Source organism: Acomys russatus, chromosome 17, assembly GCF_903995435.1.
Source record: "Acomys russatus chromosome 17, mAcoRus1.1, whole genome shotgun sequence".
Lineage (NCBI taxonomy): Eukaryota > Metazoa > Chordata > Mammalia > Rodentia > Muridae > Acomys > Acomys russatus.
The window spans coordinates 9,132,361-9,147,584 of NC_067153.1; the positions used below are offsets into that span (position 1 = coordinate 9,132,361).

At 39.0% G+C, this 15,224-nt stretch overlaps 1 protein-coding gene across 1 annotated transcript in view; it reads right to left on the reverse strand.

The window, feature by feature from the left end:
- Angpt1 (angiopoietin 1) overlaps nucleotides 1-15,224 on the reverse strand; it is a 251,103-nt gene that overhangs the window by 34,821 nt on the left and 201,058 nt on the right. The window contains exons 6-7 of the mRNA XM_051159533.1: nucleotides 14,972-15,073; nucleotides 3,307-3,473 (exon numbers count right to left, since the gene is read on the reverse strand). Of these exons, the coding sequence (XP_051015490.1) occupies nucleotides 3,307-3,473; nucleotides 14,972-15,073 (269 nt within the window). The remainder of the gene's footprint in view (nucleotides 1-3,306; nucleotides 3,474-14,971; nucleotides 15,074-15,224) is intronic.

Here is a 15,224-nt window from a genome sequence, read left to right on the forward strand (position 1 = left end):
CAAGTATTTGAATTTCAGTTGGAATGCCACCAACTGAATCTGAGTAGAGCAAGGGACACTAACCTCACTTTCCTAATCTTTAAAAATGTGTCTTCCTTCAAACATCGCTATGCATGTGCATTAATATGGGAAGATAATGTCACTCAGTGTAAACTACTCTGCACATATTGGTGCTAGAAGTTTGACTTGTTCAGAGGAAACTTAGCTCAGAAGAAGAATAAAAGAGTGGAGTAAGAGCTCATCCTGACAGCTGGAACAGTATGCAGGTACGTGCATGCGTTACTGTCCCTGGAGAAGCATGGATGACAGGGGTCGAGAGAATCATCAAGAAACTAGCTTTTGTATTTAGGCTTCTCTTCCATTGTACAGGTGAATTTTCTCATTGTTGTGATAAGATACCTGATAAAAACAACTCAAAGAAGGAAGGGGTTATTTTGGTTTATTGATTAAGAAGTACTACAGGGGCTAGACTGATGGTTGGGTGCTTAAGAGCCCTGGCTGCTCCTGTGGAGGACCTGGATTCAATTCCCAGTACCCACAGGGTGCTAAGGACCAAGTTGAGCCCCAGCTCCTGGAGACGTGATGCCATTTTTTGGCCTCCATGCACACCAAGCATGACTCTGGTTCTCAGACACAGCTGCTACACAAACCACTGATACACAGAATATAAAGTGCTACAGTCTGTGATGAGGAAGTCACAAGAGCACTCATGTGAGGTGGGCATTTCCATAGTATCTACAATCAAAGAGCAGAGAGCAGACAGGAAGCGGAGCCAGGCTATAAGACCTCAAGGCCAATTCTCTAGTCACCCGAGGCATCCAGGGAGGCCCAATAAAAGCGCCACCGCCCTATAGTTCAGAGCCAGCAGGCTGGGACCAAGCATCCCAACACACACACACACACACACACACACACACACACACACACACACACAAATGGGAAATTGCTTCCATTCAAACTCCAATAATAACCTTTATAGAAAGAATGAGCAGTATATTCTATGGTATACCTATTTTAACCTTCTACCCAAGCAGGCTTAGTGTGTCATAATTTCCTATGTGATGAAAACAAGAATCCTAGACTTAATTTTATGGGAGGTAATTATGGCAGATCTACATTTGTTAGATATTCCTGAGAGAGAAAGCCAGAACCACCCACTTTGTTCTAGTGATACCGTAACGACCATGAAAAAGATGATAGTAAAAATTGCCTCTGTATCCTTGACAATAATAGTGTACATTTTCTGGTCTTGGCTCTCTTTTGTTTAACGCCAGAAGTATTACACTAAATCACAGTGCTTCTAGCTTTATAATTCTGTTTCTCGTTTCAAACATTGTTTCATGAAAGAAAAGCATACAGCGTACACCATACCAAAGCTTGAAGACCTATTTTTTAATTTAACCATAGCTCTGTATCATGTGTGTGAAAGACATGTGGGCAGAGGTATTGTGCATACAAAAGATTTAAGGAGGATTTAAGAAAGGTATGGTAGTGGCAGGGCTCTAACAGGAAGCCAAAGCTCCTTTTGTATACATGTGCAAGGGTAATGCACATCTGACATAGGAAGTCTTGCAGATGCTGGCTATCTTAAACTTGCCCTAACTTTACCCTTCAAATACCACCCCATCTCACATTCATACACACCACACGCACTCATGCACACACACACACACACACACACACACACACACACACACACACACACACACCCCTTCCATCACAACCGCATATAGCAATCTGAGTGGCGTTCTGGAACGAAACCAGGGCAAATTCTTCAGGAGCCTAGAAAAAGACTAGAGTCATTACTTGCTGGTTCTATTGTCAAGTTGTCTGACATTAGCCAAGTTTCATAGAGTTTCAAGTTTCAGGTCAAAACATTTACATAAGCATACCCCTGATGTTTTACAGTGGTTTTTCTTGTTACAAAACTCTCAAAATATTGAGCTCCTTAGAAACTTTTCATCTTACACTCCATTGCATTTTGTAAATGTTTCTTGGTTGGTTTCTGCAGCTGCCATAAAGTATCCCCTTGCTCTCACCCTGAGACTATCTACTTCTCAGGTCTATTATTTCTTATTCTTTGTTATGTGACATCATAACATACTATGTGTAAAGAAAATGACTACATCTCCAAAAGTATAATTATATATGTAACAGATTCAAAATGAGTAATGCCATTAAAAGAGATGTGGATTTTAGTTCCCATGGATTGATTGTTATGACTAAAAAGACAAACAAGAATCAGAAATAGTTCGTCTCTGAAGACACAGCCAGCCACACTGGATGAAAAACCACAGAACTTTGTTTGTTAGCATTCCAAGTCACATGCAGTCATTTGTCACTTCCTTTAATGTACACGGTTAGGTTTTCAAGACAAATGGAGACTATTGATAGTCAAAAGTCATTGCAAGTCCTCTTTACCTGTTATGAAATCAAGGCACATGCAAGTAAAGATATGCTGTGTGATGAGTATTGTATTGGTAGGTCAAGAAATGATACCTACAGAAATATTCTCCTGGTCTTGAGGAATGCCAAACAGATTTTCAGGAGCTTGATACTCACAAAGCTTGACTATGAGGTTGTGAGACTGAAAACAGCCAGTGTCTAATCGAGTCCTTAGAACAGGGTTATAATGTAGGAAGTGTTTACATTATCCCTTTAGCCATAGTTTTCACTTCTCCTAAGCTATGAGCTGCTTATGGAAAAAGCCGTCAGAAACATTTAAAATTAATAGCATAGTTTTTCTAGTTTCACATTCTATTGTGTGGACTGACTTCATCATTTAGATTTATTTTTGCACTGTATGTTATTTAAAAAATTCTCTTGACAATGCTTTGGTTCATCTTATGCAAATTACTCAACACTACACAATTTTTCTCTAGTTATTTTGGAAGTGATTTGAAAAAAAAAATTAAAACTTAATAAAAGTAAAAATAATAAAACCTTAGAGTCTCCTGTTTATAAACAGAGATTACTAGAAGCCATTGAGTCACATAGTTACCAGTATTACTCTTAGACGTATGAAGCCATCCCACCTTCATAGCAAGTACAGTGGAGCCACATATACTTTCTTAGTTCACCATGATCTGGGACTGAGCCGAAAACAATGTGTCCATCTATAGGACTTAACATTGAAACCTGGGGGACATTTTTACAGGGTGTTCATTATCTCATCATCATAGGCTTAGACAGCAACCTTGGATGTTATTGCCGGGGATCATCTACATTGTTTCCTGCTTTGTGGTTAACGTTATCACTGGGTGGCGAGGTTGAAGCCTGCTGAGTGCAGTACTGAGCTTGGCTTACCTGTAGTTCTGCTTTTCGTTTCCGATGTGGAACCTGTCGTACTGTGAGTAGGCTCTGTTCCCTTCCCAGTCCAGCAGCTCGATTCTCAGCATGTACTGCCTCTGACTAGTTATGGCAAAAATAAACTCATTCCCCAGCCAGTATTCACCAGAGGGATTTCCAAAACCCTGGGAACGAAGAGAGACACGCACACTTTACTCGGGGGGGGAAACGAAGAAAGACACGCACGCTTTACTCCCGGGGGGAACAGAGAGACATGCACACTTTCTTCGGGGGTAATGTCTTCATGTTCTACATCGATTTTCTAGATAACAATAACAAATGAAGATAGTTTGGTCTGCTTTTTACACTTAGTTTTAATTGCAAGCTTATTCTAGTACTCTTCTGCTCTGATTCTCCCCCACTGAAGTTTACACTTAAATATTACCATAGTAAAATCCGTTTACTGTGACATTCTCAGGTTAAATTATTAATCTAGTTAGTAAGATTAATCAGAAAACAATCCCCAACTCAAAGGTTTATTTTGACAAAGTTTTTTTAAAAAAAAGTTTTAGACATTTTAAATGGAATTTGAGTATTTCTAAATGAATAATATTAGTATACTACGCCTTATTTAATAGTATTGTATTTGTTGTTTTCAATATTCAGGAGACCAATTATACTATAACTTTCCAGATGGTTCAATTCTTTCAGTGAGATCACAGTTAATTTTAGTAATCAAGGCCAGAGAACAATGAATGTCATCACTTAGATTCCTCATTGGCAAAGATTTGGGTCTGGAGGAGGAAAGATGACAAGCAAGAGCTAGTGAGGGAAGGCCTGGCTGGCTCCAATGTATCTGACTCTCACTGGGCCTTACTGTCTTCTTTGGAGTCATCCAAGGGAGTATTGTCAAAGTTTCAAAAAAAATTTTTTTTTAGGAAAAAGAATGGTCTCCCAACTGATTGTTAACACTGAAGATATTGACAAAAGCAAGAAGCTGAGAAATTGCTATATAGATTCGGGGCATTTCACAGCTGTTCAGGAAACACTTCCTTGGCAATACCTGATGACAGTGCAATTCCTCATCTACACGTCTGTTTGACTGAAGCAGTTTGAGCTGCCTGGAGACAGAAGCAGGGCTGTGTCTGTGAATTCTCAAACACAAATGAAGAAGTGGCATACAGCGAGTCATGGGCACTACGTTTTACAGACATTGAAAGGAAAGAAGGAAGGGAGGGAGGAAGGCAAAGGGAGAGATATCATAGCACTTCAAAGAAGTGACACCGAAACTCAGTCCTTGTCACAGACCATTTTGTTCATTCTTAGTCATACTCAGAGTTAGTTAAAAAAAAAAAAATAAAAGTGTCAGCTTCTAGACTGAGCCAAGTGTTTGAGAACATTCTATAAACCTCATCTGGACCAACTCTCTAATCATGTTTATCCAGAATATATACATGGCTGTTTTATAAAGAAATAGACCATAGTTAATTAAAGCATTTGTTAATGAACGATTAATATGTATTTAAAATGTGGAAAAAGTATAATAATAATTATAGCAGCCCTTATTATCTCAATACAGGTGACAAAGTATGGAAATTGTTTCTTTCTTTTCCAACGTAATAGCAATTTTTAAGTTAAACAGAAGTTTTCTTAACTTTCTCTTCATTAATCAAGCTAAGAAATGAATAGATATGCTGGCTCTTAGTGCCTAATAATGCACTAATAGTGCTCTAAAGTGCTCCTTTGCCTCTGCCAATAGAATTACTTCCCCTAAGTTAGGAGGTTTTGGTATCAAATCCTTTTCTGCCATGTCTGTTATTGTGATAACAACAGGTCACAGTGCATTTTGCTTCAGCTGAATAGTTAGAACTAATGCCTAGAGTTCCCAGAGTTTGCTAGACATATGCATACACACCCACACATGCACACACACACACACACACACACACACAGAGAGAGAGAGAGAGAGAGAGAGAGAGAGAGAGAGAGAGAGAGAGAGAGAGAGAGAGAGAGCTTTATTTTAAAGTTAATATGTTTATGTCTATTTTTCAAGTTATTCTCCAACTTAACTAGTTTTTTGACTAATTGCACATTATTCATCTGGATGACACTCATTGGAGGACTATTTGCAAAATTCAGAGAAAAACATAGAATCCATTACGATTAGTATTCCACTGACTGTCTCTGTGGGGGTGTGTGTGTGTGAGTGTATGTGTGTGTGTCTGCACACACTCATGCAAGTGCATGTGGAGGCCAGAGTTTGACCTTTGGTATCTTCCTTTATTGTGTCTTCTTTATCACTTTCCCTCTTGCTTTTTGAGGAGTGACCTCTTCCTGAATCTGAGCTCATCATTGGATACAATGGCTGGGCTTAGTTCCCTGATATCCTCCTGTCTCAGTCTCCGAGCACTGGAACTACAAAAATTTGCCACAATGTACAGATTTTTGTTTTGTTTTATTTTATTTTGTTAATATAGGTTCTAGCGGTTTTAATCCAGGCCCTCTTTTTTTTTTTTTTCTTCCCTACTTCTAAAACACTCAGGCCACACTTGCTGAAAGTTTTACAGTAGCGGAAAATATCAGTAATTTTTAGGAGGCACTGAAGATTTTACAGCACCTTACAGACGCTTGTGCTCCAAGCTGAGAAATCCAAAGTCTTCCCCCTACAAGACATGCACAGAGTGGGAAGTGACAGGAAGCTCAAACTCTGAGCTAGCACTCTTCGTCTTCAAGAGTTGCTTGCGTGATAAGGAAGACCGCTGGGGTTTCCCTTGCTGTTTCCACCTCAGACCAGCCAGAGCTGTCCCCCCAGCCACTCACAAGTCCCTTTGTCATGCAGCATCGAAACAAAGACTCAGCGATCATATCAAATGTGAGTAGAGAGGCAGGGAATGATGAAGTGCTAAGTCTTAGGTCACATATTTCCATGTTGTTGAAAGTGTTGTGTGGATAAAATTCCCCAGCTTCCCCGGGGAAAAGAGCATTGATCCTGGGTGAGCCTCAAAAAAAAAAAAAATGAAGGAACATGAGACCCATTCCTACAAAGGCCTCTGTTCTCACTCTCTACATGTAGGTCTGAAGGATCTCAAAGAAGAAAACTATTCCTTACTAAATAGTTACTTTTCTAGAGTATTTTTTTTTTTCAGGAAGAAGCAACGGAAGAGAAAACACTGAAATTGGCATCTGGGAACCAAATCTTAATTTCATGCACATCACCGAGAAAACTTTCTAAATGGGGAAAATGTTTTACTGCAATGAAGCAATATGGCTGTTTGAGGGAGAGAAAACCGTCTAATGGCCATGAGCAGTGAGGCAGAACCAACTGTATTGTCATGAAGGTGACTGATAGGGCAAAAGGGGGAAGCAAAAGGGCTTCCCACATTAGTAAACTGTTTGATAGTTTATCAGACACGACCATGTATCTGAAGGAAGGAAACAGTGGCTTGGCTTCGTTAAGGAGCCTCTCCCCTTATCTCTGCTACAGTTGAAGCATTCCTTGACCACACATTTTCAGTGGAACTTTCTACTCCACTGCAGAGAGTCAGTTTCCTCATCTGCAAAAGAGAGGTTAAAAATATCTCTACGTACAGTGTTATAAGGATGAAAAGCAGCCAAGGTACTTGAGTGTTCATATGTGAAAAGCACTTAAGAAAAACCCACTGAGATCTGCCACATTATACAAATTCTTTGCTTTTTGCCCTTCTTCTGTAAGACAGTAAGCCATCTGAGGGGCACAGATATCCTTCTGCTTTGCATGATTTAAGTATCCCAGGGCCTTTGTCTTGGTTGGAAATTAATGTGCATATCAATAGCACTATTCAACTGGCTTTTAAACATGAATGTGTTATCATAAACTGAGCACTGCTTAAAGGAACAAATGTTATTTTAACCCAAGAACTTAATTAAGAAATGAAAACTTAAAACCAACTGTTTCCACAAATGGGCCTTCAAAGTGGCACAAACGAAGACATTGGCCACCCCCTCCTCAATCTCTGCTGCTTGCCTGCTGTGATGAGAGTTCCCAGACTGAAGCTCACCATTCAGACGGAGCCTTCTGCCAGGCTGGTTAGCTGATTGAGTGATAGTGGAGACCCTGCAATGTTGGAGGTCCAGGGCCTAATTACAGTTTATCTCAGCCCTCCAAGTAACCTTTTCCTTGCCTAGTTCTGTGTCACCTAATGTCCTATAACAATCAGGTAAAACATCTTGGAATACATGAACTTAACAAAATCCTAGTTTCCACCAATCAAAAGGCTAATGATGCAAAGAGCTTCCCAGGACTACAGCAGACCTCTCCCATTTTACTCTAACCCTCCTCTCTTGTGTTTGCAGTAATATATTTTTAATGTTTGACTTACGAATATTTTCTTGTGTTACTATAAACAATTTCATGAAATTACTTCCATGATAGAACATAGAATGTGGGGTAACCTAAGTCCCTGTCCCCAAGCCATGGATCCCAAGCCTAATAAACTGTATCTTATCCCCTCTAAGATCAGTGTTGTGTTTTTGAGTCAACACATCTTGGTGAGAAAATACTTGTCTCCTTCTCTACACTTGTCCTCTTTCTAAATAATTAAATGATTTAGGGTGTAGAAGAGGAAATTGTAAGTTTTAAAAAATATTTTATTAATATATTCATATTACATCTCAATGGTTATCCCATCCCTTGTATCCTCCCATTCCTCCTTCCCAGCTATTCCACTCCTTGGAATATACCCAGGAAATTGTAAGATCTTATACTCGCATTAATAACTAATCACTAGTATTTCCGATGGTTCCTTTTACTTGGAAGTGAGTATTAAAAATAGCTGTGTGTTATTTATGAACAGAGAGCCTTCCTCTCCCCCAGACATATTAGTTCACAGTGTCTGAAGTAGGCCTGACATTCAGAGTGCTCAAAGAGTTCCACAAGTGAGTATGGGAAGCAGTAAGAGTAAAGATTCATATAAATATGACATTCGATAACTAGGTACCAATTAGGATGAATATGTTAATGAATAAAATTATCTGAATGAAAGAGGCAGGAAGTTGTCTCTGCACCAGGAGGGAACTTTTGATTATGGGACTGATAGAAAGAAATTAAATCATGCACAAACCATAGTAGTGCATAGCTCAAAAGCATTTATATGTCTTTGTATATAATAACTTATCACAGATCATTCTTTTATTTTAAATACCCTGGGAAAAAACATGAAAATCATATACATAATTCTGTTCTGATGATAAGGAGGCAGATATAAACTTTATCGAAAAGAATAAATTCTTCTGTTATAAATAAAATGCAAGGATGCTATTCCATATGCATTCATGAAAATGAGTATGTTTAGTTATGTCAATCATAATTACACAAAGAACTTTGATGCTATGAAACAGATGCTGATTATTTTCATTTGTCCTTCAGTAGTTTAATAAAAGGGGAAACACTGGAATTTAAAGAAAAGCAATGTTGACTTCACATTGGCCTCAAGAGTCACATTATACTTTTAAAATACAGGGAGAGGAAAGGACCAATATTCATTAATTTTGCCAAAACCTTAAAGAAAAAAAAAAAAAGCTGAATTTCAGCTTGTACTTTTTCCAAGTTAATAAAATAATTGTCTCTGATCCTTTATTTGTTTTGTCTGATAATGCTCACAGGAAGTGTTGACTTTTTATAGAAAAAGCTAAATTGAAACCAGACCCAGTTCTTGTAGCCTATGAGCTTCGTCTTTCTTTCATACAAATTATTAAAGAAAGCAGATAAGACAAGTTTTCCAAAGGTTATTTTTCGTCCACAATTCAAGCCTGTATGAGAAGAATCTCCTTGTACTGCTGAAACACCTAGCCCAAGAAAAACATGAGGAAATTTTGATGCAAAGAATTGTAATTTCTTGTGTATTTTTTTTTCAACATAGACACACAGAAATGCAAGCTAAAAGATGCATTTAATTTCTTGTCAGAAACAGGAATTCCCAGAAAGTACATAGCTGCTCAGAGGGAAATGCTTGTTTCAATAGGAAGCTTCGTTTATAGAGATAATTGTCTTCAAAACTAACCGAGTCTGTCCCCAGGGCATTAGTGACTGCCTGTCGTAAAGCTGCCACTAAGAGAAATACCCGGGAATCTCTGTTCCTTGGCTTTATATGCAGAAGGTCTGTTGGTGAGTGTGGTGAGCCCCTGTCTTGAAGGAGCAGTATAAGTTATCCATAAGTGTCCCGTTAGAAGAACTGCCACAGACTCTACTCTCAGCAGTAAACATCTTTACAAGTCTGTAAGCAAGATGTTGCTGCCCTTCCTCCTAAGAACAGGTTAAGAAGGAGCTAAGTTCAAAAACTTCAGTGGGCTAAATCCAAGGTTGACAATCAACAGCTGTGAAGTTTCTGTGTTGGGAGGGGCTTACCAAAAAAAAAGATATTTTATAATTTCCTGGGTTAAAGAAATTAACATGAAATTCTGGAAAATGTGCTGGGAAAGATGCAGGCCACATATATCAGTCAGTAGGAAGTAAAGACAGAGGGACAGCCATCAAGGGGGAGGCTAGAAGCTCAAGGCTACATTCAATGCCTCCATGGAGACTAGTAAAGACGGAGGAGGAAGAGCTGCATGCACACAGGTGTGATTTTCCCCAAGCTTAGTCACCCTCAGCTGAGGAAGCTTGAAGCCAGGGTCCTGCATACAGGGAGTAGGAGCAGGTAAGACTGATAAATACATAAACATCTACATCCACCTTGCTTGTGGAATCATGTTATTTTGTTTGCAGGTGAAAGGAAAGCTTTGAGAAAGCTATGGCACATTTGACCCTGTGCTTTGATGAAAGTTAACCAATGGATTCTTTCAATTTAGAAAATAGGCATACTCACTTTTGCCAAAATGCTATAAAAATTCAGAATTAATTTTACTTTCTGACCATGAATAATTGACACTGAGGTGATAAATTTTTCAAATTTGAATAAAACATAATAGCTTTTCTTATTTAAAAATAAGGGGAAGGGATAAATTCCAACGGTTAAGGAATAATTCCAGTGTTATTCCAATAATGAAAACCAATTGTCTAAGCATTGATACATTTGGTAAATACGTAAAAGACATGAACCAATTTCATACCCTACAAGTCAGTATATCTTAACGTTCTTACTATTTCTTTAGAAACAGGCATTCATAGGTAATAAATCACCATTTTTAAAAACTGCATGATGACAACTTCACAATTCCTTTTTCTGTTATTAATTTAAATGATAATGTACACCAGACTGATTTGAATCTGTATATATATTCTTACATAACCCCTATATCCTTAGGATGAAGTTAGTTATGAATTAAAGTGGTTTGAATAAATACTACTCTGGGCAGAATTTAATAAATGTTTAAAGCCCCTCATGTTTTAATCCTTGATAATAGTAATAATTATAGATGATTGAAAATTCAGTAAGCTTTCCTTATGCTATGTTAATTCCCTGTGACACCCCACAAGGCAGGTGCGGAACCGAAGGTGTGAGTTGATAGAAGGTGAAGAGCAAAGTGATTTTCCCAAAACTAACCTACCAGTAAAAGGCAAAACAAAAGTTGAATTCCCTCAGTCACGTTTCTGTAGAATCACGAAAACAGAAAGAGGTCTCAGGAATGAACCTATCATTCTAATTCCCCATAACCACCCTGAAAGACAAGGTTCTATGTTATCACTGGAGAGCTTCCATGGAACAGAGAACAGGCCTCAGCTCTTCTTAGAAGTCTATATCATGATAGAAGGGATTACGGGGGATAGTTCTATTTGTACCTGGTCCCTTTTGCCTCCCTGAATTGTACTGCCCTCTGCTATGCATCTCCTGCAAAAGCAAGGTTAAGAGGCAGATTCTGATTGAGCAAGTGTGGGTGGAGACTGAGATTTTGTGTTTCTGCGGAGTTCTAGAAGATGCTGCTACTTGTGGCTCCTGGTCCACATGATGGCCTGCAGACTCTGGTTGCATGAGGTTAATTAGATAGCTACTACAGAGGTTCATATCGATGTAGAGTTTCTGTATATTATACAACTGCACGTATTCACTTGCTCTACATAGCTCCCCAACTCCTACCACGCTGGGCTAGTCTATTTGCTTGAAAACATCTAGGATACAAAGCATTCTAGAAGCATACTTCTGATGTAACCAGGCTGTGGCAGACCCTTCTGCACTGTGCATGTCTGTGGCTTACAGCTTAGGGCTAATGAACTCCGAGTCCTTTAACTCTTGCTGAGAACACAGACTGAGCTCATCGTGAACTCTCTCCACCTTTGATTCAAGTTACTGCCTTTACCTTCTATTCTCCCTGGCTTTGTTTGTTTGTTGTTTTTATTTTTGCCTCAGTAAAAGATCACACACTTATCTCTGTAGCATTCTGTTTTGTTGGTTTGTGTCTCTTTTTCTTTTTTTTTTTTTTTTTATTAATTTATTCTTGTTACATCTCAATGTTTATCCCATCCCTTGTATCCTCCCATTCCTCCCCCCCCCCTTTTCCCATTATTCCCCTCCCCTATGACTGTTCCTGAGGGGGATTACGTCCCCCTATATATTCTCATAGGGTATCAAGTCTCTTCTTGGCTACTTGCTGTCCTTCCTCTGAGTGCCACCAGGTCTCCCCCTCCAGGGGACATGGTCAAATGTGAGGCACCAGAGTATGTGAGAAAGTCGTATCACACTCTCCACTCAACTGTGGAGAATATTCTGACCATTGGCTAGATCTGGGAAGGGGTTTAAAGTTTACCTCCTGTATTGTCCTTGGCTGGTGCCTTAGTTTGAGCGGGACCCCTGGGCCCAAATCTGCCTATCATATTGTTCTACTTGTAGATTTCTAGGACCCTCTGGATCCTTTTATTTTGCTGTTCTCCCATGCGTCTTTCATTTATAGTCCCAATAGGATGCCTTCCCCTCTGTCCCAGTTTCCTGGTAAGTGAAGGCTTTCGTGGGACATGCCCCTTGGGCTAGTATGCAGATATAAGTGAGTATATACCATTTGATTCTTTCTGCTTCTGGGTTAACTCACTCATTATGATCATTTCTAGCTCAATCCATTTATCCACAAATTTCGGGAATTCCTTGTTTTTAATAGCTGAGTAGTATTCCATAGTGTATATGTACCACAGTTTCTTTATCCACTCTTCTACTGAGGGACACTTAGGCTGTTTCCATGTTCTGGCTATTATGAATAAGGCTGCTATGAACATGGTTGAGCAAATTTTCTTGTTGTGTGCTGGAGCATCTTCTGGGTATATTCCAAGGAGTGGAATAGCTGGGTCTTGAGGAAGCCCTATTCCCATTTTTCTGAGATAGCACCAGATAGATTTCCAAAGTGGCTGTACTAGTTTGCATTCCCACCAGCAATGAAGGAGTGTTCCTCTCTCCCCACATCCTCGCCAGCATGTGGTGTCGCTTGAATTTTTGATCTTAGCCATTCTGATGGGTGTAAGATGGAATCTCAGAGTTGTTTTGATTTGCATTTCCCTGATGACTAAGGAGGTTGAGCATTTCTTTAAGTGTTTCTCAGCCATTTGATACTCCTCTGTTGAGAATTCTCTGTTTAGTTCCAAGCCCCATTTCTCAATTGGGTTATTCGGTTTGGTGGTGTTTAATTTCTTGAGTTCTTTATATATTTTGGATATTAGACCTTTGTCAGATGTCGGGTTGGTGAAGATTTTTTCCCAGTCTGTAGGCTGTCGCTTTGTTCTCTTGACAGTGTCTCCTGCCTTACAGAAGCTTCTCAGCCTCATGAGGTCCCATTTATTAATGGTTGACATTAAGGCCTGGGCCGTTGGTGTTCTGTTCAGGAAGTTGTCTCCTGTGCCAATATGTTCCAGGCTCTTTCCCACTTTTTCTTCTAAGTGAGTTAGTGTCTCTGGTTTTATGTTGAGGTCTTTAATCCACTTGGATTTGAGTTTTGTGCAAGGTGACAAATATGGGTCCAGTTTCATTTTTTTACACATAGACCTCCAGTTAGACCAGCACCATTTGTTGAAGATGCTATCCTTTTTCCATTGAATGGATTTGGCTTCTTTGTCAAAAATCAAGTGACCATATGTGTGTGGATTCATATCTGGGTCTTCGATTCGATTCCACTGATCAACCAGCCTGTTGCTGTGCCAGTACCATGCTGTTTTAAGTACTATTGCTTTATAGTACAGTTTGAGATCAGGTATGGAGATTCCTCCGGAGCATCTTTTATTGTACAAGATTGCTTTTTCTATCTTATGTTTTTTTTTTTTTTTTAAAGAATAAATGACAAAATATTTTATTTTTTGTTCCATTAAATATATTCAAAAGCAACATCATTAAATATTAATATGATACTAGGAAGAAAAGTATCATTCTTGATTTTCTTTTCTTTCTTTTTTTTTTTTTTTTTTCAGTTCTGGGGATTGAACCCTGGGACTTGTATATGCTAAGTATGTGTTCTGCCACTGAAGTTGTCCTTTCTTCCATTGCTTCTTACAGGCAGCCCTGGAAGCACTGGATGAATTAGACTTGTTTGGTGTGAAAGAGTTGCTGTTATAACGTTGACTAAGGCAGCTATATCAGCTTTATCTCCCTATAGAATGCTTGGCAAAGACCACATGTTTGGTTGTTCTCTTTAAGCTAAAACCCATGCTAAGTCTGACTCGGGGCAAGAATAAAATTTGCTATGATATGGTCCATTCTTTCTTTGTTTGTTGTTTGAGACAGGGTTTCTCTGTGTTATCTTGGCCATCCTGGACTCACTTTGTAGACCAGGCTGGCCTCGAACTCACAGCGATCCACCTGCCTCTGCCTCCTGAGTGCTGGGATTACAGGTGTGCGCCACTGTGCCTTGCTGCCTCATTATTTTTTTACCTGGCAGTGTTGTACTTCATCAGCCAGGACATGGATAACTGATTGTGGCCTATCTTATGTTTTTTTTAAGTAAAGACTTCACTCAAATTTGTGTAACTTCCAGATACAAACGTGAATCCAGAATGCTCACTGAATTTTTCATTAAAGCATCCTAAATAGAGTGACAGAACATGGGACTGCCATTTATTTCCTTAAACACTTTGCTTAGTCTTGTTAGCCATTAGCTTAATCGGTAGGTTGTGATCAAGGAAATACAGTTTTTGCATTGTTCACTAAGATACCAAAACAGAACACTGGCTAACAGAACACTCTGATCATCTTTTATTTTTCACTTTTGGAGAGAAAAATTAGAATGATAAGGAATTATTCATGTAAAATAATGAAAAACTTCTATTTTTTAAATGGCTCTAAATGTTCACTTCCCCCCTTGGGAAATGCTAACTTTTTCATGAGACATGTGACAATGCCGAGGCACTGCACCAACAGAAGTCCAGGCTAGTCACATGCAAAGGTCATGTGGAATGTGAGAGAGGCCCAGCTAGCATGCCTCTTGCTCCATGACCTGTAGCCCTGCACAGCACCCCGTCCTGCTCACATTAACAGCCTAGGAACAAATGCAGGCAGTGCATAACAGATCACCAAACAATCATAACAATACAGTTTTCTTTCTGTTACACATGTGGAAATAATTTACTGAACACGATTTATGAGCATTTTGTGTCTAATGAAAATAATGTCTTTAATGGAAGAATTGTTATTTTAAATAACTCAAAAGCATCTAGAAGTGCAAGGGTTTATCATATACGGTGGGTAAAGATAACCTTATGATAAAACATCAAAAGGCTCTGTAAATTCTTCCATCTTACCATTTTATATTCTTTCCAGCCCCTTTGGAAATCCAGACTTCCATCTTCACGGTGTTGTATTACAGTCCAACCTCCCCCATTCACATCCATATTGCAAAATACCTATGAAACAAAAGGAACATAATGGAAAGTGGAACTTACATACATCTTAAAGAAATGCACATCTGATATTTCAAAATATAAGTAGGATGCACAGGTCTAGCCTGTAAGAAGAGAAAAACAACTGTTTTTCACACCTATTATTGGCTACTTT